This window comes from Numida meleagris, chromosome 3 (genome assembly GCF_002078875.1).
Source record: "Numida meleagris isolate 19003 breed g44 Domestic line chromosome 3, NumMel1.0, whole genome shotgun sequence".
Taxonomy (NCBI): Eukaryota; Metazoa; Chordata; class Aves; order Galliformes; family Numididae; genus Numida; species Numida meleagris.
The window spans coordinates 81685277-81709926 of record NC_034411.1 but is presented as its reverse complement, the minus strand read 5'-3'; the positions used below and the strand labels follow the sequence as shown (position 1 = coordinate 81709926).

General features: G+C 40.4%; 2 protein-coding genes across 2 annotated transcripts; one reads left to right on the top strand and one right to left on the bottom strand.

The window, feature by feature from the left end:
* DDX43 (DEAD-box helicase 43) lies at positions 138-17087 on the top strand. The gene is made up of 17 exons (XM_021392155.1): positions 138-582; positions 673-728; positions 1221-1338; positions 2640-2747; positions 3292-3373; positions 4476-4632; positions 4711-4829; positions 5106-5216; positions 6538-6679; positions 8512-8612; positions 9196-9283; positions 10975-11102; positions 12599-12708; positions 13418-13556; positions 14364-14451; positions 16004-16138; positions 16474-17087. The coding sequence occupies exons 1-16, from the start codon at positions 249-251 to the stop codon at positions 16109-16111; spliced, it is 1989 nt and encodes a 662-aa protein (XP_021247830.1). The 5' UTR covers positions 138-248; the 3' UTR covers positions 16112-16138; positions 16474-17087.
* On the bottom strand, positions 17888-24615 carry MB21D1 (Mab-21 domain containing 1). The gene is made up of 5 exons (XM_021392156.1): positions 24083-24615; positions 23151-23373; positions 22081-22326; positions 20623-20725; positions 17888-19577 (listed from the first exon to the last, which is right to left on the bottom strand). Exons 1-5 carry the CDS (start codon positions 24467-24469, stop codon positions 19238-19240), a joined length of 1299 nt encoding a protein of 432 aa, XP_021247831.1. The 5' UTR covers positions 24470-24615; the 3' UTR covers positions 17888-19237.

Here is a 24650-nt window from a genome sequence, read left to right as displayed (position 1 = left end):
CTCACACAACAGCCTCAGTAAACCCAAAAGACCGCGCCCCACGGTCGCGCAGCCACAGCGCCTGAACGCTGCGTGGGCGGGGACTCAGCCAAGGCAGGAGCGGCCATAGGTTCCCCTACCCGCGCGCCGTTCGAGAAGCCAGCCAATCGCTCCTTAGAGAGCCACAGGCGCTGGCCAATCAGTGCGCCCACAACCTAGAGGGCGGCAAGGCACGTCACGCGCGCCGCGGCGGCTGCCGGCGAGCGGGGATGTCTGACTGGGAGGAGAGCGATGACGAGGCCGCGGGCGCTCCGGGGCCGCCGCCGTCTTCTGCGGTTGCCACCGCGATCCTGTGGCAGCCGCCGGCCACCCTTCGGCCGAGCCGCTCCTCGTCGGCGGGCGACTTGGGGCGAAGGGGCGCAGAGTGGCGGCAGGAGGTGACAGCGAGCGTCGGTGGGGAGGAACGGGAATCGGGCGCGGCTGGCAGCCGCTGGGGGCGGGCAGCGCGATGGCGGCACCCGAGAGCCGCCGCAGGCAGAGCTCAGGAGGCCGCGGAGCCTCTCTGCTTCTTCATCAGCAGCGCTCTGGCTGGGGCTCTGATAGGTAATGGCAGCTGCACCCCCCTCGTTACAGTTTAGTTTTTGAGACTGTGGCTTGTGCTGCGGGTGTTACAGAAATTTCTCTTTGTAACAGGTCGGGGAGGAGCTAAAATAAAAGAACTTGAGGAATCTTCGGGTTCTAGGATACAGGTACTGTGTGTCCTTCAGTGCTTTGCTGAGGAAATGCCTCACTGGAAACCAGAGTTACTATAGCAGGCAGAAAGGATGTTGTGACTGTGTAGTAGTTCCAGTCCTTTACAAGAGTACTTACAAAAAAAAGGGGAGGAGGAATTGGGGTGGTATCACTTAACTAATAGAATCATGGAATGGTTTGGGTTGGAAGGGACCTTTAAGATCATCTAGCTCCGACCCCCTGCTATAGGCAGTGATGCCTCCCTCTAGACCAGGTTCCTCAAGGCCCCATCCAGCCTGGCCTTGTAGGGAAAGCTTACTGGTTTTTGTCTGTAAGGTTTCTTTTTTGGTTTTCTATGTCTCTTTTAAGAAGGGAATTAAAGGGCCTTTCTTGTGGTGATAAGTTCAAATTTGGAGGAAAAATTAAAGATTGTTTCCAGTCTATACTTATATGTAAAGTTCGTCTGGTCTGTGTAGTATTAAAAACTCAATGGAACTTTATGAACGCAGGTTATTAAGGGAACCTCTGAAGCAGAAGTGAAGATTTTTGGCAGCGTTGCTGTGCAGAACAAAGCCAAGGTGCTGATTGATGAAACAGTTTTAAGCTGTGGACAAAGCAGCTCTAGAGGTGGGACCGAGAAATTTAAGAAGTGTGTTACGGGAGGGGGAAAAAAGGCTGTAGGTCGTCTTTCTCTGTGTTGGTAGTTTGGGGTGGTTTTATGTTCTTAGTATTTTATCAAAGTGAGATGACTGACCTTGAGCTTGGATAATGGTATATCTCCTTAAAGCAGAAATATCTAGACATCCTCCTCTGTCAGCTGGCAATGGCTTCCCTCTTTGAGATAACAGGCTTCTGTGAATATCTGTTCCCAGGTGTTCCCAACAATTTTAATAAATGTTATATTGCTTGGTTTCTTGCATTATCAATCTTATCGTTCAAAAATCCTAATACTGCTTCTAGTATAAGTTTTAGTGTAGTATCTGGGCAATTATGAAATTGAGTAAGCTTGTACAGATGTAGATACAAAGCAAACATACCGACTGCAGAAAGGGTGAGTCCTTTTCACTAGGCATCAACATTTAAGATTTGATGTTGCACATCATGCCTCATTTTACTGGGCTTCAGTGCCTTATGTGGCTACACAGGTAATGACTGTACATGGAGATGCTGGGATTTGGTGTTTAACTGCACAGTAAGTCCTGAGGGTCAAGAACCGTGTCCGTAGTTGTTGCTCTGATGCCCTGAAGAGGAAAAAAGAACTTGAGAATAGTGTTCCAGACTTAGAATAAGGAATGGAGTAGCTGTGAGTGTAGGCTTTCAGAAGTGCCTCGGAAGGTAGGCTGGAATGCTTCCTTCAAGAAGCCAGGATTAAGTAACACATCCTACATGAGTGTAACTGTGTCGCTTTCCCCTGTATTTCCTTGTTTCCACTAACAAATTTGGTGTCATTTATACCTCCAGTATAAAAACTCACTTTCATAAGAAGCATTAACCGAGCGTAATTGCACAGAAGCTTTGTTTTGGTGACACTGGATGCTTTAGAAGTAAATCTTGCTCTTGTAGCTGTTGAAAATAAAGCTTTGTTTGCTGTCACCTGCCTGGTTCACAACTTTCCCAGGAGCCCCCTGCTCGGCAAGCCACCTGTACAACTGGAGGAGCAGCATTCTGGAACCTGTCCTTACTCTAACTGAAGATGTTTAAATGCTTCCTTTCTTACCAGAAGTGTGTTTGTACCGGTTTTTCTGGTAACGTTTCAGGCTGAGACCTAAGAAAGAACTCTCTTTAAGTGCTTTATGTCTATTTAAAATCACGTAAGAGGTCTTGCAATACAAAAAGAAAATAAGGTATGTGTTTGTCGGGAGGGACGTCGTTCTCTCCTTCACTTCCAGTAGATCCATCAGACAGCAGCTTTGATACTAACCCCACAGGAAAATCCTTGGATGTTATCAATCCTGAAAATATCCCAAAGAAACCAGTGATCAACTGGGCCTCTCTTCGAGAAAACAGAGCTAAATACGAGGCTATGAAGTGGGCAGGTTAGTCCTAAAGCTTTGATTGTATGGTGTTCTTTCATATTATAGATCTCTTGCATGTGTAAACATTCTTAATTTTTGCTGAGGCTTCTGGATCTTTCAGGGTCCAAATTAGTTAAGTGTGTTCATGTAGTGACCATGTCAGCATTTCTTAGAATGGTCATGGAGGACACTAGTCACTGTGATGAGTCTGCAATTACTAAATTTATGTTTTTTACTTCAGCCTTTGGAAGTGCTGTGGTATTGTAGCACTGTAGTGACTGTAGCAAAAATCTGAGCATTATTAAAATACTGTACTACATATCTCAGCAGAGGTTATTTTAGAGCTTGAAATGCAGGGAATGGTTCTTTTGCAGGTGTTTAAGTGTTTCTCGTAGTTTTCAGCTTGTACTCGAACAACTGTGGCCTGCCACGGTTTTTGAATAGTCCTCTAGTACAAGGCATAGACTATTTGGATTTGAGATTTCCATCTTAAGCTCTAACAGGCTTACCCTGAATGTCCAGCATTTCTTACTGACTCAAGTTTACTTTCTTGTGATTGTTCAAGACCTGCCTCCAATTGAGAAAAACTTCTATAAAGAATCATCAAGGACTGCATCCATGTCACCGGAAGAAGTAGAACTGTGGCGGTAAGATCATTTCTGTAGGGAATTGTGTGCTTGGAAAAAATGGCTGTTAACGTAACAAAACCTATAAGGTGGGTGATGAAATACTGAGACAACTATTAATGTTACTGTCTAGTGATAACCTAGTTCTTCTTAGGAGCTCTTTCTTTGGAATTAAACAGCTTTCCTTACTTTTCTTTTTGCATGGTTTCTGTTTTTTTTTTCTCTTTTACCTTTTCACAGTGAAGGAATGGACACCCGTTTCCTTAACAGTATTACTGTTAAAGATATTCAAGAGCAACAGAAGGTTGTTTTGTAGGTTCAGAACTTGCACTGAGCAATAACATCAGTTATAAACAAAGGAATGTTTTTCTTTTTCACCTTACTCATTAGTTTAAGGGGAGGAGGAAAGGGTACTGAAAAAATGCATTTGTGTGAACATGAGAAGTTGAATTACCCGTTCTTTTCCTAGCCTACTCACAGCTTGAAATAAAACTATTTGCAGGATCAAATCTTCTGAGCAGAAAAGGACAAGGATAAAGATAAGATACTGATCAGTATTAACACCTCAAAACTCAATTTTCATATAGCTCTTGTGACTTTTTTTTTAGGTTGCCTAGTAAGAACCTCTTTTCTAAAGTGTTTCATCTTTATTTTCTAGAACATCCAGGAAGCTGCTCTGAAAGTATTTTGGGAAGGATTTAACCAGAAGATAGGGTTCTGATGGAGAAGTTCCTTCCATTCCCAAGAGTCATCTTTGGATAAAAAACTTGTAGCAGTTCTTTCTCTTATGATAGAGTATAACTGAAGTCTGGCATGACAGGGCTGTTGTCCTTATTAATATCCATGCACGACTTCAAGTCGTTCATTCTTAAGAAAGAATTAACTGTGGGAATAACTCAAACTAACCATGAGTCTTACAGATGCATTCCTCTAGTGAGAGTTTCTTGAAAGTTAAGAGAATAGTTACAAATCAGGCTCTCCAGTAAAATTTCTTTCTCCTTTTTTTTTAGTTGTTGTTCCAGGAATTTTAAGAAAAACCATGTCAGAAAGGTGCAGTCTTTTGTGTTAGCTTAGCTTCTTTGGATAGATTTTAAAGCTAATACACTTCCTTAATTCTGTGCAGGAAAGAAAATAACAATATAATTTGTGATGACTTAAAAGAAGGTGAAAAGCGCTGCATTCCCAATCCTGTTTGTAAATTTGAAGATGTATTTGAGCAATATCCTGATATTATGGCTAATATAAGAAAAATTGGTTTTCAGAAACCTACGCCCATTCAGGTACTTCTTCCATTTTGATGACTCTTTAACTGAAGCTTAGGAGAAAACCACATCTAAGTATTCATTGTTTTATATTAGTCCCAGGCATGGCCAATCATACTCCAAGGAATTGATCTTATTGGCATAGCACAGACTGGTACCGGGAAGACATTAGCTTACTTAATGCCTGGATTCATTCATTTGGCTTCACAACCAATGTAAGGATCGTTCACATATTTGAGTTGTTTAGCTGTGGATGCTTCCTTTTCTGAAATAATGGTTTTCTAGTTAAAAAAATAATAATAATAATCATAATAAACCTGGTGGAAAACATACAAGACTTGTAGAGAACTGTAACATAAATTCCTTTATGTTGCAGTGGCAGGATGTAGCAGTGTATTGCAAAAGTCTAGAAGAGTACAGAATTGCTCTGATGTCAGATGTGACAGACATGTAGCCTCTTATACCCCCGTTCTAAAGATGTTTTATTGCAGATCCAAAGATGAGCGTGGAGGGCCAGGAATGTTAGTCCTTGCTCCCACCCGAGAACTGGCACTTCAAGTAGAGGCAGAGTGCTTGAAGTACGCATACAAAGGATTTAAAAGGTAATTTCCCTTCTCACTTGTTATGTTTTCTACCATTTGTGGCCTAATTCACCTCCCAAAAATTGCATTTGTTAAGGGGAAAGGGTGCTAAAAGGATTCGTGCTTCCTTAGTTTCTGTGATACCTGCTTGACTGCCCTCATGGTGAAAATCTTATCTATACAGTTGTGTCTTCTGTACAGCAATTGCATTGCCTCTTGTCCTTCTTATATGGACAGCTGAGTAGAGTCTGGCTGTCTTCTCTTTGCCATGCTCTTAGGTGGTTGTAAGATTTTCCCAAACCTTTCCCTCCTCAGACTGAACAGTTACTTTGAATTCCCAGCTTCTGGTGTCATGTGCTGCAGCCTCTTGACCATTCTAGTAGCTGCCCACTGGTCTTGCATCAGACTGGATAGGTCTGGTAACTGAGGCACAGATACAAACACTGGATATGGTGGTGCTTGAGGTGTGGTCTGGCAAGTACCAAATAAAGGGGAGTAATGAGTTCTCTCAAACTGCTGGCCGTGTTCTCTGTAATGCACAGCTGGTTTTCATTACTCTGAGATCACACTGCTGAATAACATTCAGTTTCTTGCCCACCCAAGTCTTCTCTGCAAAGCTGTCTTTCAGCACGTGGGCCATGAGCCATGGAGTTATTCCGTCCCCCTCTTTGCTTTTGTTCGACTGCGTGAGGTTGCTGCCAGCCCATTTCTCCAGCCTTTTGTGGTCCTTCTGAAATAACTGCCCTTCCTTAATTTGGTGTCATCCACAACTCTGCTAAGAATGCAGGTGTTCACTTCAGCTATTAAATAGACATTGCTATATTCTGAAACCTACTTCTAGGATTCTCCGCTAGGTTTTAGTTAGGTTAGTAGGTTAGGTTTTCAAACTTACCAGATAGAGAACCATGCATTCTGCTTGCTTCCCAAACATAAATTTTGCAGAATATGTAAAGTTATGTGTTAGCCTAAGATGTCATTGAATGTGCTGATTGGTTTAACAGTAAAACACATTACTTACGAATGTACTGGTTAGGAAATGATGTATCCTTTTTTAATATTCATTTATTTTTTGTGTGAATATTTTCAGATTAGATGTAGCTTAATAGCCAGCTTTCCTTCCTTTCATTACTTGCACTACAATTTCAGCAGAAAGCTGTTGCTGTGCTTTTGAGGGAGGATCATTCAGTGTTAAGCCCATTCTGTCAATTCTAACCATTGTCTTCCTTCTGCGGTTATAAGATTATACTTCTTAAAATGAAGCAACATTGTGATATCTGTTTGAGAAAGATAAACTTCAGCTGAACCTTAACGCTCTTCTTCTGTAAATCATTTTATTTTTCAGCATCTGCATATACGGTGGTGGGGACCGGAAAGCACAGATAAACGTGGTTACCAAAGGTGTGGATATTGTTATTGCTACTCCTGGGAGACTGAATGATCTTCAAATGAACAACTTCATAAACTTGAAGAGCATAACATACTTGGCAAGTAGCTGATATGGAACAAGTAATGCACCAGTTGGGAAATGGTGGCTGAGTGTGAACTCGAGGTTTAATTTACTTGTCTTTAAACATTCTGAATCTCAATTAAAACTAAAATTGAAGTTGATTTTTGTGATTATACACAAGGTGAACTGGAAGCATTAGGGAATTTGTCTTCTTTCCTGATAGAACCATCAAGTTAGTTGCAGTCTTGACTTAATTTCTCGGTGATCTAGTCAGGTAGACCGCTGTTTTTTCCTGATTTCTGAAGAAGCACTGGGAAGTTTGTTAGATACGCACTGTAAACAATCAAAAGGATGTATGTCATGTCAAGATTGCATTCTGTCTTGCTGTGTTCAGGATAAATCAGTATTTATTTTCAGTAATTTGAGTGTTTTTTTTCTAATGTAAGGACATTGGAGCTGTGTATGAATAATTGGGAAGTGATTAGGGAATAGAATATACTAGAAAAAATAGATAAATCATAAGTTAGGATGTAAAAGGTAGATGGGAGCAATATTTTTATTCTTTAATTATTAAGAAAATATATAAAAACCTAAAACTTACCCATAACTAATTTAATTAAAATAATTTTCATGTGAAGAAGTGGCAAGAACTCCTTGCCAAGAAAAATAACTGAAATGATATTAGCAAACAAGTAAATGCGTATAGACAACAAGAAGTCTAAGATGTTGTCAACTGAGGATGAGGATTCACTTATAAACCAGAACCTGGCTTTAAGGAGCTTGGAAATAAACAACGCTAACATCTATTTGGTATCTGTTATGGATTTTATTAGACAGTTACCAGAATAAGGAGAGTAAACCTGAGCTGCTTTCATCCATCGAACACGTCATCCTCTCAATTTTCAGTGAAGCACCAGTGTACTTCATAACCTAGAAAGTTTCTGCTGCTAAAAGGGCTTAGTAGCCAGATCTGTTTGTGAAACGGGTGGTGTTTTGGCCTTACAGTTGCTATAGAATCTCAAGAACTACTGAAATCCCCACGAGCTCTTTAGAAGAGAATGAAATCAGGAAATAAAATTCCTGTCTTCTGTTGCATACCATATGTTTTATATTCCAAAGATTTCCACAGACATATACTAAAAACTTTTAATAGAATAATACATCTGAAAGAAATAAAACTGCAAAATCAGGATAGTAGAAAGGGATTCTCATCAAAACCCTAGAATTCCATATAAGTGACTGGAAAATGTCAATACTTGAAAGTATAATCCATGTAACTTTGATTTGGATGGACTCAGTTTGAAAATTAAAACAGGAAAATCAGTTCAGCCTGGCAATCTTCTTTCTTTGTATTCTGTGTGCTTACGTATTAGAAAAAAGATCAGTTCCCAGGAGTTGTACCAAAAACTTTCAGCTGCCCTGCCCTCTCCCCCAACGAAATAAGTTTGAGCTTGGAGAATTCTGGTATCCCAATGTGAGCCAAAAGGCACAGTCTGGCTTTTTTCGTAGTTCATGTAAGGGTCTAAGTTGGTACATTTCTAAAAATGAAAGTATATATAATGAAAGTATATTCTGTAGGGTTCCCCCCTTAGGAATGTTTTAGAAAACAAACAAAAAAAAAAAAACTACGTATATTCCTTCACTGACTTTGTGTTCTTGTAGGTTATATGGATTTTTCTTGTTCTGTCCACAAATGTACTACTAAATGAAAAAGCCCAAAGGAAACTGAAGAGGTGAAACAAGTTGAACAGGTTTTGCAATAAATTAGGAAATGGCTTCTGAAATAGTTAGCATTAAAATGATCTGCTATGAAATGTCTTGCTGAAACCATTACCTAAAGAACAGATGCAAACATCTTCTTCTAAGCAGGTTTTAGATGAGGCTGACAAAATGCTGGATATGGGATTTGAACCCCAGATAATGAAGATCTTAATAGATGTGCGGCCGGACAGACAAACTGTTATGACGAGGTATGTAAATGTAGGAGCGCTCTATACTTAAGGGTATTGAGCAAGTGAACAAAGAAACACGTACTGTTTTTAGTAAAACTTCTGTTAGCCTACAATGGAATGGCTTCAGGTTTGTTTTTTTCCTAACTGTGACTAGTTGGTGGTAGCAAATCTTTTGACAGTTTGCATTTTTTTTCTCCTTTTCTGCCATTTTACATCAACCACAGAAATGACTGTATTCTGAAGGTGGCCTGGGAATGCTGTTATGAGTATTTTGGATCAGAGCTACTGTTTCAGAGAAGAAAACAGACGTTTTTTAATTAGAAACCCTTGAGCTACTAAACAAAGTTTTGTCTTCATTAGAAAGGCTACATAACTGTTACTCTTGTTTTTAATCTGGAATGTTGCCTTGCAAACAGGAGTTCTGTTTACATTAGTAAACTTCTTAAGATGATTTCTAAATGTTGGAAGAGCTCACTTCTGTTACTCTATACTCAAGTATTTCACTGGCATATAAGAAAGAAGAAAAAAAGAAGTGTGATGAGATTAACAAATTAGAGAAGATCCTGTGCCGTGTTCTTATCTGTCTCCTCTTCCTTTTCAGTGCTACTTGGCCTGATGGTGTTCGTCGCCTAGCAAAATCCTATTTGAAAAATCCCATGATCGTATACGTTGGCACTCTTGACTTAGCAGTAAGTTCTGTTGTTGCTGCTGTTATTTCAAAGTACCTGCAGTTTGACAAGGAAACTTTTACTTGGAAGTATATGCAAGTAAATGCATAGAACTTCAAAATTAGTCCAGACTTTCAAAAAATTCCATATTATTCTTTGTAAAGCTTCATCAAAAGTTTAGAAAGAACTTAAAAAAAAAAAAAAAAAAAAAAACTTATGTTTCTGTAACAAGATCTTGAAGAGCTAGATTTTCAATAGAAGACATTACAGGTGTCAAGTATCAGTCAAATACTTGTATTTGGAAATTGTACTTTGCAGTGCCTCATGTCTTGCCTGACCCCTTGTTTCTCCAGCCTTTGGTTTTGTTCAGCGAGTTCCTGTTCCTTTTCCCTCTGAAGGTCTTCTTATGTGTACAGGTCCTTATCCGGATCTGTCTTTTAACTGCATGTTTCTCAAAGAGAGCGGAAGCTCTGTGCTAATCTTCTGGAGGTCACTTGTCTAGGTTGCTTAAGCAGTGGTAGAGTTTACGGAAATGTAAATGGTTTCAAGATCTCCTACATCCTGACACAGAGATTGCTTTAGGTTTGGTTTTTAAATTGTGGAATTTTTCCTTTTCAGTTCTACTTTCTTAGTAATAGGGGACGAATAAACTTAACATCCGGTACACTTTTACATGGAAGTAAGGGAAAATGAACTTTTCATCTGTTCTGCTGGGAACTGTGCTTTTGTCAAAGGCAAACTCATCAGCAAGAGAGGATTGCAATTTGACGTAACAGCTATTGCAGCTCTCTTGTCTAATGCTTTCATCTCTTTTATGGAGCCTCATTCAACTGAAGAGGTGACATCTGAAGGGGAGAAGGGAGGAAGGGTTTCCATGTGAAAAGAGAACCTATCTATTTACCTGGTAGGTTCTTCAGCTCTTGCCACAAGATTATGATGCAGAGCCACAAGAAAGCCTAAGCCTTTGTACCACTTCAATAGAGTCACAGAATATCCCAAGCTGGAAGAGATCGCTGAGTCCAACTCCTAGCTCCACAAAGCACCAGCCAAAATTCAAACTTTATGTCTGAGAGTGTTGTCCAAATGCTGCTTGAATGCCCGCAGCTTGAGGTTGTGACAGCTACCCTGGGGTGCCTGTCCCAGTGCCTGACCACCCTCTGGTGAAGATCCACTTCCTCATATCCAGTCTTAACTTCCCTTGGTGCAGCTTCATGCTGTTCCCTCACACGTAGTATACTCAGCCATTCTATGGTAACCTTCAAATATAATAGAGTAAAGCTTTTATTAGAAAGCTTGGTGTTTAAACAACTGGACAGAACTGATCATTGCAAATAGCTGGCAGAACCTTCTTTAAAAGCTTCTCCTTTCAAATAAGACTGCAGTTGCTTCAACTTACCTCTAAGTTGGCATAAGATATTCTCCAGTTATTTTTTATTTATTTTAATTGAACTACTGCACTCTGTTCTAAACTAGTGTTAAGAATTCTCTATAAATATGTAATTGAATAAACTCCTTAAAGATAAAATTAATTACTCTCCTAAGGCAACTGGAAAACAACAAATCGGCATCGTTTGAAATCCTAACTGGTATACATTCCGGTTGTAAAATAGTTTTTGTGCTGTCATGTTACTAGCTTTGTAATACTACGTGTGGATAAATAAAGATATTATTCAAATCTGTTTCAAGGTATCATCCTTTGTGATGTTTAACAGGCAGTAAATACAGTAGAACAGAAAGTTGTTGTTATCAACGAAGAAGAAAAGAAAGCTTTCATGGAAAACTTCATTGACTCTATGAAGCCAGAAGATAAGGCCATCATTTTTGTTGGAAAGAAATCTACGTATGTATTTATTGCCCAGTACTAGATCTGTGTGGTTTTTTGTTTGTTTGTTTTTTAACCAGAGGGATTCTTAGTTCAGATAGTAATTAACAAGTGTAACAGCTCGTCAGTAGCGTGCTGGTAATTCTTGTTATTTTTCCTACTAGTTATTTGACTAGTAGTTCATTCTTTTTAATATTGACAGTGGTGGTGAGAAGTCTACATTTCACATGTTTGGAATAGATGTTAAAATTCTTAAGGACACCTTGCTGTTTACTTGCACATGAAGCTGATGTGCACGAGACCCAATGGCAGGAATGTCAGTGTATCCTTACCATACCTGAGCCTCTCCAGTGAATGAAGCAAAGTCCCTTTCTTTTTCCCTTCTTCAGACAAGGGAGTGGGGGGAAAAAAGAAGTTTAGTTTGACACCGTCTAGTTTCTTGAAGAGCTGGAACTAATTTTGCTGTACCGGGTATGTAGTTTAATGTTTTTTGTTTGTGGATGAAGGGTTCCTTAAGAACGCTTTTGCTGTAGAGATGGAGCAGAACTTACAGGCAAAATGCTCTTTTTCAGGAACAGTATTTTTCTTACAGCACTTAATCATCAGTGATCGATTTGCGTGTTTTTCTGGGTGTCATGGAGGTTCCTGGCTACATTTGAGGGGTTTTTTTTGGGGGGGAGTTTTCCTCTGAATAGGTCTAAGTTAGTACCTAAAAGTTCTCTTGAACAGTCAGCGTGGAAAACTTCAGGCTCCTGCTTCCAGCTGATGAGTTTTGTTGCTTTGACTGTTTAGTACATGGGTGAGCTTTGACAGGTGTCTGGAAAGGTTTCAGACTTATGTCTAGAACAATAATGGTGAACTGAGGCTGCTTTTGTGAAGTCTGAAGTACTGTTCTGAGGTATGCTACTGATGAAAAAGGAATTTCATAAGAAAGCGTTTAGCCTGTTAAGACAGATCCCTCAGGGGAGAAGATTGGGTCATCTGGTACTAAAAAGAAGTGTAACTGTTGAAGTACTGGTTTTTAACCATGTAATTTCATGGAAATACTTGTATATATTACAATTATGGTGTGTTTATTGTCTATGGAAAAGCTCTCCCTTGCAGTAGATAAAGATCAAGGCTTTTTTTTTTTTTTTTGCTACTTCACGTTTTTCTTTGTGTGTGAAAGGCACATCCATTGTAGCTGGTGACATCTTCCCTGCCTTAACAGAGTAGTTGTCATCTCCTGGTTGAGACTTCCTTGATGCATAGGTGCCTGTCTTTGCTTTCCAGATTCACTGTTCCCATCAAAGGCCTCTTCTGATAAGAAAGATAGAGAAGGGCTTGAAATAAAAGTATATGAAGAAATAAAAACAGTTGGGAATGTTCTGTGCTTGTTTCCATATTGTTTTTTCAAAAGTATCACCTGACCTAGGTAGGGTCTTGTGTGCTGTCTTACACGTTCACATAATGTGCCAGCAGTATCTTTCTGTTCTATTATCATTCTGCTGAACCATTGTTTTATCTCATGTTAGAGCTGATGACATAGCAAGTGACCTTGGTGTCCAAGGAGTTCCAGTGCAGTCTCTTCATGGTGACAGAGAGCAGTGTGATCGAGAACAGGCTTTAGATGACTTCAAGAAAGGTAGGTTTGTACCTAAACTTGGGCTAAACAAACCAGTGCTTTGAAGGATTATTGTACACAGAACCTTCTTCTGTAGTACTATCTCCCTTTGTTACTACAGAAATGAAAAGATTAGAGCTCTGCATTTTTGTCTTTGTTAATCTGACAAACACGCACCAAAGAAACAGCAAGCAAAAAACAATTGCTCTTAAAGAAAAAAAAGAATTGAATGACTAAGAGTTAAATAATGTAAATCTTATTTTACTTTTGAAATCTGTGGGGGAAAATTCAGTCCTGCGTTTGCCTACAGAACTGTAAACTGAAGTGTCAAACAGTGGTGCTCTCAACAAAACAGTTCTGCTCTTGATTATGCCAGTAGGATTATACTTCAAGATTATGTGCTCAGTTGATAATAGAACTAAGAATAGTGGTATGATAAGGATGCAAGATGAAAAAATAGTTCCTGAAGCTTCTGGGTTTTTCAGGGATTTTTTTAATCTGCTGGACATATTTCTTGGTTTTCCTGCATCTTGTTTTTTCTTGTTAAATAGTAAAATGACATTTTGGGTGCTTATGTACCACCTAATATTGGAAGCAAGACAGTGCAGCAAGTATATATATTTCCTTTATGTGTCAAATAGGTATATTATACACTGGGAAATAATGGACTAGAGTGTATTTTCTGTATATTGCATAAAATCACATTCTCTTTCGGTTGTCCTTAATTTAGGTAAAGTCAGAATCCTGGTAGCTACTGACTTAGCATCCCGTGGCCTTGATGTGCATGATATTACTCATGTTTTTAACTTTGACTTCCCTCGCAACATTGAGGAGTATGTTCATAGAGTAGGTCGTACTGGAAGAGCAGGGTAAGTTTTCACAATAAAATGGTAATATATTATTGATCAACATCAGTATTTTGTGCATTTTATAGGTGTTTCTGTTGTCAAATTCTAGAGCTACAAGTGACAGAGAATGGGGGACTGAAACTTCAAGATGTACCAACGTATGCTTTTATGTTTTGAAATCCAGTTAAATTTAAGGCAAACAAGATTTCTGCTTTTGTGTTTCACTGAAGTCATTAGGAATTAAGGATGTTTGAAAGCTGGTTTAAGTGTAGGGGAGACTGACAGCTCACAACACCTCTTGTATAGATATTCTGAAATCCTCTTCCTTGTTTGCATCTTCATGAGCTGCTGAGTTTAGTTTCCTAGACAGCACATTGGAGAAAAGAAAAGGGATGGGGGGGAGGTTGGAAAGGAACCGTGAAGAGTCTGCAGGCTGTCATGGTGATGTAGCTTGGCTTTTAATGCTGCATCTCCAGAGTGTCACAAATGTGATACTTTTCCTTTTATATATGTGTGTGTGTGTGTGCTTATTTTAATTGTGGTATCAATGCATGTCTCTTTAATCTTGATTATGTTGTCTTTGTGCTACATTTATTGTGTATATACCTAAATTAGTTCTGCCTTTGCTCCAGTTTTGCTAAGTTGCTATATTCTGACCTTTACAGAAAGATGCTTTGTCATGCGCAAAGTAAATGCTCTAGCCAGTTTTATCTAAAAGTCCATAAATACTGTCTGTAGTTAAATCTATTGCTGTTGAAGTCAATGGGGAAAACCTAGCAGCATGGATACTTGTTACGAAGATCAACATTTATTCCATTTCTTGTCTAGACGTACTGGGAAGGCAGTAACGCTTGTCACTAAGAAAGATTGGAAGGCTGCATCTGAGCTGATTGATATCCTGCAAAGAGCAAAACAAGTAAGCGAAAAATCTTAATTGTGTTACCAGTGGTGTAAGCCCACTTAGTCTTTTGCTTGAACCCAGAGTTCAGCTCCTGACTCAAGTGGGAATGTGGAGAGGAGGGTGATTTGACAAGTACGAATATAATTGTATTTATCTAGGACCAAGAGAGTTTGTTTGGTTGTTACTGGAGATACTCACACAAACTTTAATCACTGATTTGTTACCTAATAAGTCCTTAACACTGCATGGTCATCTTCTGGGGAAAAAAAAACAAGGTGAACCAAGTAGCAGTACTTCAAAACTACTTAAATAGAACTTAGAAGTGTTTTGTTCTGTCTTCTGAGTCAGTCACTGTCCTTCCCTGCCTCGTCTCTTGATGATCAGGGGGCTGGAGCACCTCTCCTATGAGGAAAGGTTGAGGGAACTGGGCTTGTTTAGCTTGGAGAAGAGAAGGTTCTGGAGGAGACCTCATTGTGGCCTTCCAGTACTTGAAGGGAGCGTATAAACAGGAGGACAAACAACTGTTTACACGGGTGGATAGCGAAAGGACAAGGGGGAATGGTTTTAAACTGAGACAGGGGAGATTTAGGTTAGGTGTTAGGTGGAAGTTTTTCACTCAGAGGGTGGTGACGCACTGGAACAGGTTGCCCAGGGAGGTTGTGTTTGCCCCGTCCCTGGAGGTGTTCAAGGCCAGGCTGGATGTGGCTCTGGGCAGCCTGGTCTAGTGGCTGGTGACCCTGCACTCAGCAGGGGGCTTGAAACTAGCTGATCGTTATGGTCCTTTTCAACCCAGGCCATTCTGTGATTCTGTCTCCTGCAGACTGTGTAGTTCCCAGCTTTTTTTAATGTGATGGTATAACTAGGAGCTGGTCTTTGAGTTCAGAGGAGAAAAGACCATCTCTGAATCCTTACTTTCAAGAGTAACCGTTACAGCATTACTTACCTCATACACCAGGCTTTTTTGTTGTGGCTGCAACCCTCACCTGCTCAAGCACTGCCAGCTTCAAGGATATCTGAGTTGATGTAGGAGTATTTAAATGTTAAATTTCAGAGCAGTCTTGTACTGAATTAGTGCTGCTTGCTTGGGACAAACCACGGAGGCAGCGAGCAGTCAATCAACTACCATGCTCACATACACTGGAGAAGCTTGCTTTTTGCTCAGCCTGGACTGCCTGGACATCTTCCACCTGCTGTATGGCTACTTGCTATAGCAGGCTATCTGAGCAGTCTGGATTTGTTCATTATCACTGAAAGCTGCATTTTTCGATGAAATACAATGTTTTAATTAGTTCTATGTTGCCATCAGCTGTGGCGATGCTGGCATACGTAGACAAACTGAACATCCAGGCACATTATGCTGATCATTTTTCAGTATACTCTCATGTAAAAGAGTTTTTTTAACTATGCATCTCCACACAAAAGCAAATCTAAAAAAAGTGGCAGAAGGCAGATAAATAACAGTCTAATTTGGGAGCAGACAAATAAGTTACAATTTTGTAAAACTTAACTCAAAAAGTTCTTAGAATTACTTCAAACTAAGCATGGCTTTGTGATGCTTTCTTATCAGGTAGTTCCCGATGAGCTGGTTTCAATGGCAGAAAGATACAAACAATATCGAATCAGAAAAGAAATGGAAAAGGATATGCAAAGACCTCAGAGAAAGTCCCCAAAGTGACCAATGCCTTGAAATTACTAAAACAAAGTAAGTGATTATAGGTAGTGTTAGCATCTATGGGCTTGGATTTAGAAGTTTATTTTCCCTGTTGATTATTTTCTGCATCTGTTCCATTTAAATAAAAAGTATTTTTTAAAATGCCTTAGGAAAGAAAATGTGATTGCCTTTATATAGAAACAAACCTAGATTTGTGCTTTGACACTATTTTGGCTTTAACCTAAAGAAAGTTCATGTCACAGGTATTTCTTGTGTGATGTGCGTAACTTCTAAAGCCAATTCTGTAGAGGATAGAAACAGCTCTTACGGATTTCTTTAATTATATGCAGTACTAACATGTAAGAATGTAATTCTTTTTCTTTCAGAGAACTGGATTACTGAATGTAAGCAATGTTTGTGTTACTTCCAAATTCAGTACTGTCACGCTGACGGGCCACATCTGACAGTGGCATGCAAATTTCCCTGGGTAACTTAGTTATTTAAAAACTGTTCTGCTTGCAGTAACTGATGCTTGCTGAAGCAGATTATTATTATTATTAATTTTGAAACTAACATTGGAAGTCATTTTTGTTAAGACTTGAGAGACAAGCTTGAGAAAAGTCTGCATCTCTTCCTTGTGGAGGAGACCATAACAAGAAATGTGCATTCATGGCCAGCTGAAAAAAGCAACTTCTGCGTTTGTCCTCACGGAGGTAACCATCTGCCTTAAGGAAGGAATGCACAGTCCATGAGTGGTATTAACAAAGTCATAAAGAGCATCTTAGGGAAAAAAAGACATTTGAAGGTCAGCTTGCTTTCTGATAAAGTTAATTCGTACTTTACACATGAGTTTCAGGTTCTGTCACACATACTGTTAGTGGTAATTAGAATCTTTCGGGGTTGTATTTGAAGAGACAATACAAATGACATTTGATCTGAATTTGTGTTTACTTGTGTCATATGAATAAGTGAAAACCTAATAAACTGCATCGAAGTGAGATGAGAATGTTTTAGTAAGGTTATTCTCAAAAAGTTCTTCTCTCCTTTTCTTTACTTGTTAATAATGAGGTGAAAGCCAGGCTTTATTTAAGCTACTAGGTATTTTGCCTTAAAGTAGAGTAAAAATATGGACTTCGCATGGCTTCTTTCAAAAATTAAAAAAAATAATAAAATAAAGCAAAGCAGTTCTAAAATGCTGTGTATCTATCATCCTCACGACATTAGTACTAGGAAATGCTACAGTCCTCCTTTTCTTACGTTGAATAAATGTTAGGAAAAATGAGCATTTCTGAGAATGAGCATTTCTTTTTCTGTCCATTTCTGAGAATGTCAGGGTCAAGCTGCATTTTGGTTTTGATAGCCTTTTAACAGGAAGGCTATCCTCTTTGATAATGGATTGAAAAGGTGCATTCCTTTCCATACAGATGTTCATTGGTACAGTAACTTTTGTATGTTGGATCATTATCACTTCTCTTGGCAAGCACAGAGAAAAGGCTCTTTTCCAAAGCCGTTCTGAAGACTTGGAAAAGATTAGTTACTTCAGAAATTTAATACATTGGTTTTTTTTCCTAATTTGAAGTAGTGGAAATCAGGTCTGTGCAATTGATTATTGTAAATTCTTATATATGCTCATAGTATGATTTGAAGATAGTTTGAAGGTGATGGCTGCGTTTGCATAGGGAAGACAAATACTGTCACAGTCCAGAAAGGGAGAGCATTGGGGACTACCTGGCCAGTAAGTATATAGAGATTGCAGCAGTGAGTTTGAAGGATTCTATGGTACACAAGGACATACGGTCATTGTTTACTAAAGATTCCTGTTTATTACAAAAGAACACATCACTACTACCAAGAACACTGTCATTGATACGGCAGTTATGTGTATGTATATACAAAAGCTGTTATAGTAATAACCAGGAAATAAGTTTGTGTGTATATATATGTACCAAATACTAAGAATACCCACTAATAGCAGCAACTAGAAGTAGAAAGGCAATTTGAGGTAGGATAATCAGTAGTAATACAGGAGCAGAAATGATTTGGGGATTATTAACCTCAAACTCAACAATAATTATTATGACAATGTAAATACTTATCAAGAATATAACAGCAAGAGACATGATAGATTATACTTATGTTGCACAGTTTGTCCTAAGTATAGCACTGATAGCATAGAATGATAGCATAGAATAATTCAGGCTGAAAAGGCCTTCCCTGGGGAGCCTGTCCACAGGGAAGGCCTTTTCAGCCTGGATTATTCTATGCTGTTCCAGGGCCTGACCACCCTCTGGTGCAGAACCTTTCCTAACCCCCAGCTGCCCCTCCCCTGACACAGCTCCGTGCCGTTCCCTCGGGCCCTGTTCCTGTCCCCAGAGAGCAGAGCTCAGCGCTGCCCCTCCAGCAGCTCCTCCTAATGCAGTATGCCTAGTAGGCATTTGAGTCCTCTATCCAGATCATTTATAACCCTGAACTGGCCCCCACCTTAGGAAAGAGTGTGACACTTTCCTCACTGCAGCCACCTTTCAGGTAGTTATGGAGACCAACGGGATCTTCCCTCACATTTTGATTTCCAGTCATTTCACCAGCTTCATTCCTCTTTTTTGCACATCCTTGAGCAACTCAATTCCTTGTAGAATATATAATACATATTATCTATAGAATGTGTGTTTATATACACATAGGTATATATACACAGGTATACACGCATGTATCTGCATTGTGTATATGTGCATACCAGTGGTATCTTCAGGATGACTCTGATCTGAGGTATTCAGCCATGCTTCAGGGATGTCCAGGTCCCTAGGCTGCGTCACAAGGCCAAAGCTGAAGTTCTCAGGCCTCGTTCTCTTGCTGTATTTTCACACTGGCAGGTGCCTTCTCTTCTGTTTAACCGTCGTTCTATGTCACAACTTTTCTCATTTGAGTCAGGTTACTTTTGTAACTGTTCCTATTGAATATAATTCAAATGTCCTGGCTCTTTTAAATAATATGGCTAAGCAATGGAACTGAAATAAGCCATTTTCTGTTAGTGTTCTTGATTTGGTTTTGTTTCTCTGTAGTATCAAACTACTGAGAAATAACTTAAAGTGCTAAACTTATGTTTTAAAATATGCAAATGACTTTCAGCTAGTTATTGTAAATACTTTTCTTCTACACCTGGTGGAATAGTGGGAATCCATTGTTCAACTGATAGTTTATTTGTCTTGAAAGGAAGTCATTGCTTGCTTTATCATCCACGCTGAGCAAGTTGTGCCGGGGAATAAAAAAGTGCGGCAGCTGAGCATCTTGCAGACAATGCAGAAAATATTCCAGACATTTCTGAAAACAATGCTCCAGGTTTTCATACTGCCAGTCTGTGTCACTTGGCCAAGTGACACATAAGTGGAAAAAGGCAGTTTTGACGTAATATGAACAAAATTTTTCCAGTTCTTTTGGGTGTTTCATTTTAAGTCGCTCTAGAAGATACTTCAGAAGTTTGAGACAGTCTTTCCTGTTAAATAAGAGTTAATTACGTACCTTTAGTAGTCAGTTTTAAACATGCATTTTAGATGTTTTAGTTACAAGTAAAGCAATTAAAATATTCTCACTGTAATAGAATAACATTTTCAATAAGGCTTTGAATAAAATCTGAAAATAAGTACAGCAAAAAGGTGGACATTCCTAGAAGTATGAAGTCAGACTGTAGCAGTGGAAGATTTCTACTGTAAAAAACTAGTTTTGGTGCATGAACCGTTTCCACTGGTGGCCACGGCAACACAGGAATACAAAGTGTTGATCAGCACCGTGCTTGCAAGATGTGGTCTCCCTCCTGCAGGTGCTACCAGTATAATGTGAACTTGGAGCACTGCTTAAGATTAAAGCTGCACTTTGGGCTTGGATTTACACTGGAGGCACTACCAGTGCCTTTCCGTGGCACTCCATGAGGCGGTACATGGCTAGGCGAAGACGTAGCGTAGCTGATACTACTCCTAAAGCAAAGATTAAGAATTATGCATTAATTCTCTTGTGGCTTTCTTGATTCTGTACAAGGCAAAATCAAGTAAACTAAAAAGAGGTTTTGCCATAAAGAAGGTTCCAGAGAAATGTGGAACCAATCTTTATTAGAGTGAAAAATCACATGTATTGATCCTGATCCCATTCAGTTCTTTTCTCACCATCGTTTAATAAATTGCCTTGCCACAAAGTGTAATTTGCTTATGAAGCTGAGTCAACAGACTTAGGAGCTGGTTTTTGTAAAGATGACTGATTCGGGGAAAGATTACTTGGCAAGCTGCATCTGTTTGCTTTGACAGGCAAATCTGGAGCATAAATCTGCAAAGTAATTTGTTACTTTTTGAATAAATGCAAGTCAAAGGTGTTCAGTGAGCGTGTGGGAGCTTGTACTACTCTGGAGCAAGGATGCAGGAATTAGTGATTAAAAGCCATATTCTCACTCCCCGTTCCCAATATTACTCATTGACCAAATTCTTAAATGTTAAACTGGAACAGTGCTGGACAAACGAGCTTAAAGCAAAGCATTCCTATGAGATACCAACCTACAACACTTCACTCCATTGGACTCGCAGCAGGTCTTTATGCTGCCGTGGTTGTTCAGCATGGCCTTCTCGATATGCGAGAAAGAGAGTCGCCACGTGTTTCCTAAGGGTGAGTACAAGATTGTGAACTAGTTACACAGCAGTCAATATTGGTGTAACTTGAAAAAAAATTAAAACTTGCTGAATTTAAAATATCAGCAATTTCTTTGCACTTAAAAAAGATTAATTCAGCAATTTCTAGAACTAGTCAGTTCCTTCTTAATTCCTCAGCCACTCCATACAAACAAGACTGGAATATTATAGTTACAAATAACTATACAGGCTGTATTAATTGTCTGGATGCTTTCATTACATTCTCAAGGATGTTTGGGCTTAGTTTTTAAAATTCAGCTTAATTCTTAACTTTCCTGAATTTGTTAAATGCGATTTGGGGAATAACTGCACTACCTACAGAAATCTGCTGCTGTTCAATTTCTGTTCTGTGTTACTAGCCTTACTGCTGATCCATTTTGGTTTTGAGTAAACAAATCTTGAAGATCGGTTTAAACTTCTCTGGGCGAGTGCCTGAAATAATCTCAAGTAACTCTTGTAAAGCATTTCTTTTTGTTCTTCTGGGAATGCTTCTGCAAACAGTGATTAACACAGCTCAGCCCCCTATTTTTTAAAACTTCAGCAATCATTTTTGTCTTTGTAACATAAATTAGACTGTGTCCCTGCCTTTTTAGGTTTGATTACTATTTGCATTTAATTTTGACTGGGAGAGAGAGCCCAGTAGAGCAGTGGTGATTTATTTGGCACTGGTAAGATAGGTGCGCTAACTAAAAAATACACCAAGTTACCGAGCTGTATTTGCTGAAACTACTGATTCTTCTCGTACAGTGACAAGTTGGGATGCTTCTGCAAATTAATGCATGCTTGGTGTGACAGCGGGAAAAAAATAACAGCAGGCATGTTGCAGCCATGCCGAAGTTCAATGAGGAAGTAATGAATCTTGTTAGAAAAATAGTTTACTTCCTGCAGAAGTGTATAACCTATGTATAAAGTGCTGTTTTCAGGGATCTTCTGTGTATTTTTACACATCGCCTTTAATTTTTTCTTTACAAAGGAGTGGCTGTTGCTGTTAAGTGCAGCACTAGTACAGGAAAGATATGTAATATTCATCTGTCCAATTTAACATTGAAATAATGCTGTTAAGGTTGGTTACTGTATAGTCTGTAGTGCAGTTTTCGGCTTTAGATTTCAGCATAGGATAAGCAGCGTTACCAGGCTGGTGTTTTAAAGAGGGTTTTCAACGATGATCTGGATATATCCAGGATAAAACAGAGATCTGTACCTTGAAGGCGGAATACTGCACAGAATCTGGATACCCTTTTTATGGCATTTATCAAGTTGTATCGAGTGATCAAGTTGCAGAGAAGGTAATTCTTAACTTAGGCTTATTGTCTGTATTTGAAGTACCTCTTAGAAGCTTTTCTTTTTTGTTTTGCTTGGCCACTAAATAAACTGGTTTATGTCTGAAATCTCTCCTGACTTTTCTTCCTAGCCAGCATTCTATGTTGAGGCCGTCCTGCGTGCTGGGAGGCCAGCTCTGCTGAACTTCCAAAGCCAAGATGATGTCCACTGATATTTCTGCTGGAGGCTTTTTGATCTGTAGAGTTATTGCAGGGCTTCCAGGCTTTTTCCTTTTCACAGTTACTTCCACATCTAGTAACAAAAAAGAAAGTGATCTTTTTTTTCATAACAGAAGAAACACTTTTTGCAGGATGTTAAAAATGTGTACCGAGCAGGAATTTGTAATTGGTCAAAAGCATCGAGCACTTTATCCTGTAGGATTTGTGAAATGAGTATAATTTTTTTTAAATAAAACAGTAAGGAGGCCAGCTGAGGCCTCCCTCTCAAAATAAGAATAACTCTTCTTGATCTGAAGCATCTGTATGATTTATCTATTTATTTTTAATATTTTGACTCTATTGTTGATGTCTTCTGTAGACACAGTAATGCCTTCTAATGAACAGGAATGACTAGGGAGTGTCGAATGTCTATGGAAAATGTTTAGACTAGAAGAGATTTGCCCACAACTTGGCAGAAGGCTTATGAGAAAGAGAGCACCCTAAAAGGCAATATATTTTATGGGTAGCTATGAAATAACAGTAGGTAATGCATTATCTGACTCAAGTAATGTAATTCCTTTTGCTGCCAGTTCAGCAAATAGTTCTTGTGTAGACATAGCCCTGCAGGCAGTAGTACTGTACACAGATTCTTAATGTACATTGTTGTGACGTGGAAAGAGGATTGCCCAGTGGAGTAATAAGCCAGTAACAACATAGTTGGTTCTGGCGTATTTGCAGTGATTTTTAGAACAAGAGCTCGAGATAGCAGGAGCAGATGGGGTTTCACTTCCACTTATGCTGCCCTGAAGAGATCATTGACTGAGGGGAAGGATACATATTGCACGATACGTAATGCAACTGCATTCAACTCATGCAATATTAGTGCTCCCAAGTGAAACTTGATCATGTAATACTTACTTTTAATGTGTTTTACTTCCTCTTTAATAATTTCTCTTAGTCCTTTAAGCATCTTAAAGGCTGATAATTTTCCATCTTCATCTAGAAACCTATTCAAATACTTCTCTTTCGGATTTCTTTTGAATGTTAGATAATAATAGGCTCCAGTGTCGTCACACTCATCTAGCTGCAGTCTTGTGATAGGCATTACAAGCATGATATCAAACTCATTTGGTTCAGATATCTGCAAAGGACAAGAACGCAAGCATGCAACTAGGGTTGTATTACCTTTAAGCTTTTCAGCTAAAACAGAAGCTGTATCTGCAACTGCCTGCGTGTATTTTCCACATTGGGAGTGAAACGTTACCTTATTTCTGACAGATTTGTATTATGAGACTGATGTGCATTCAAGTGGAGAAGAGCAGTTTACTAGCAATGCTTCCCCCATGGTCGCAGCTCCAAGCTGCTGGAGGTCCAGAAGCCATTGACCACCACCGTCTGGGTCCAGTGTCACAACCAGGCCCTTGTCCAGCGAGCAGCCACAGAATCCTTAGAGTTGGAAGGGACCTTTAAAGGCCATCTAGCCCAACTCCCCTGCACTGAACAGGGACACCACAGCTACATGAGGCTGCACAAAGCCCCATCCAACCTGGCCTTGAAAGTCTCCAGGCATGGGGCATTCACCACATCTCTGGGCAACCTCTGCCAGTGTCTCACCACCCTCACTGTGACAGACTTTTTCCTTATATTCAACCCAAATCTACCCTCTTCAAGGGTAAGGTTTTAATGAAACCGTTTCCCTTTGTGCTATCACACAGACCCTGCTATAAAGCCCGTCCCCTTCTTTCCTGTAGCTCCCCTTTGGATGCTGAAAGGCCGCTCTCGGCTCACCTCGCAGGCCTCTCCCGGCTGACAGCCCCAGTCCGCCCGCCTCTGCCCCCGGCTTGACGCACCTTGACGCGCTCGTAGTAGCTGCCGGCTCCCAGCCTCCCGATGGAGCTAAAGCTGCCGTCCCTCCCCCGGATGGCCTGGATCAGGTGGGACACGACGTGGTTCACCAGCCCCGACGCCTCCGACACGTCCTGCCGGCCGAGGCTGAGCTGCGACAGCACCTCCCGCAGCCGCAGCCCGCCCGCCGCCCTGCTCCGCGTCGAGAGGGTTCGGGGGACCGGCTCGACTGCGCGGGAAGCCTCGGCCGCCGAGCGTTCGGCCGAGCGTTCGGTGGCCGAGGCTTCCCGCGCGGTCGGGCCGCGTCGGGCGGCGGCGCCCCTGCCCTGTGAGGCACGAGGCCGGGCCGCCCTCTGCCTCCGCTGCCCTCTGCCCGCCGCAACCTCCTCCATGGGCCTCCCGCACCCACACGGAAGCGAGCGCGGCTCGGCGGGAAGGGGAGTTCCTCTTCCAGGCAGCGCCGTAGCTCTCGGGAAACCAAAACTCCCGCCAGGAGCCGGGACGAGCCGCCGCTAGAGGGCGCTCTGTCGCCACGTGGCGCGGCTTTTCGGGCGGCACCCTGCCTGCCTGCCT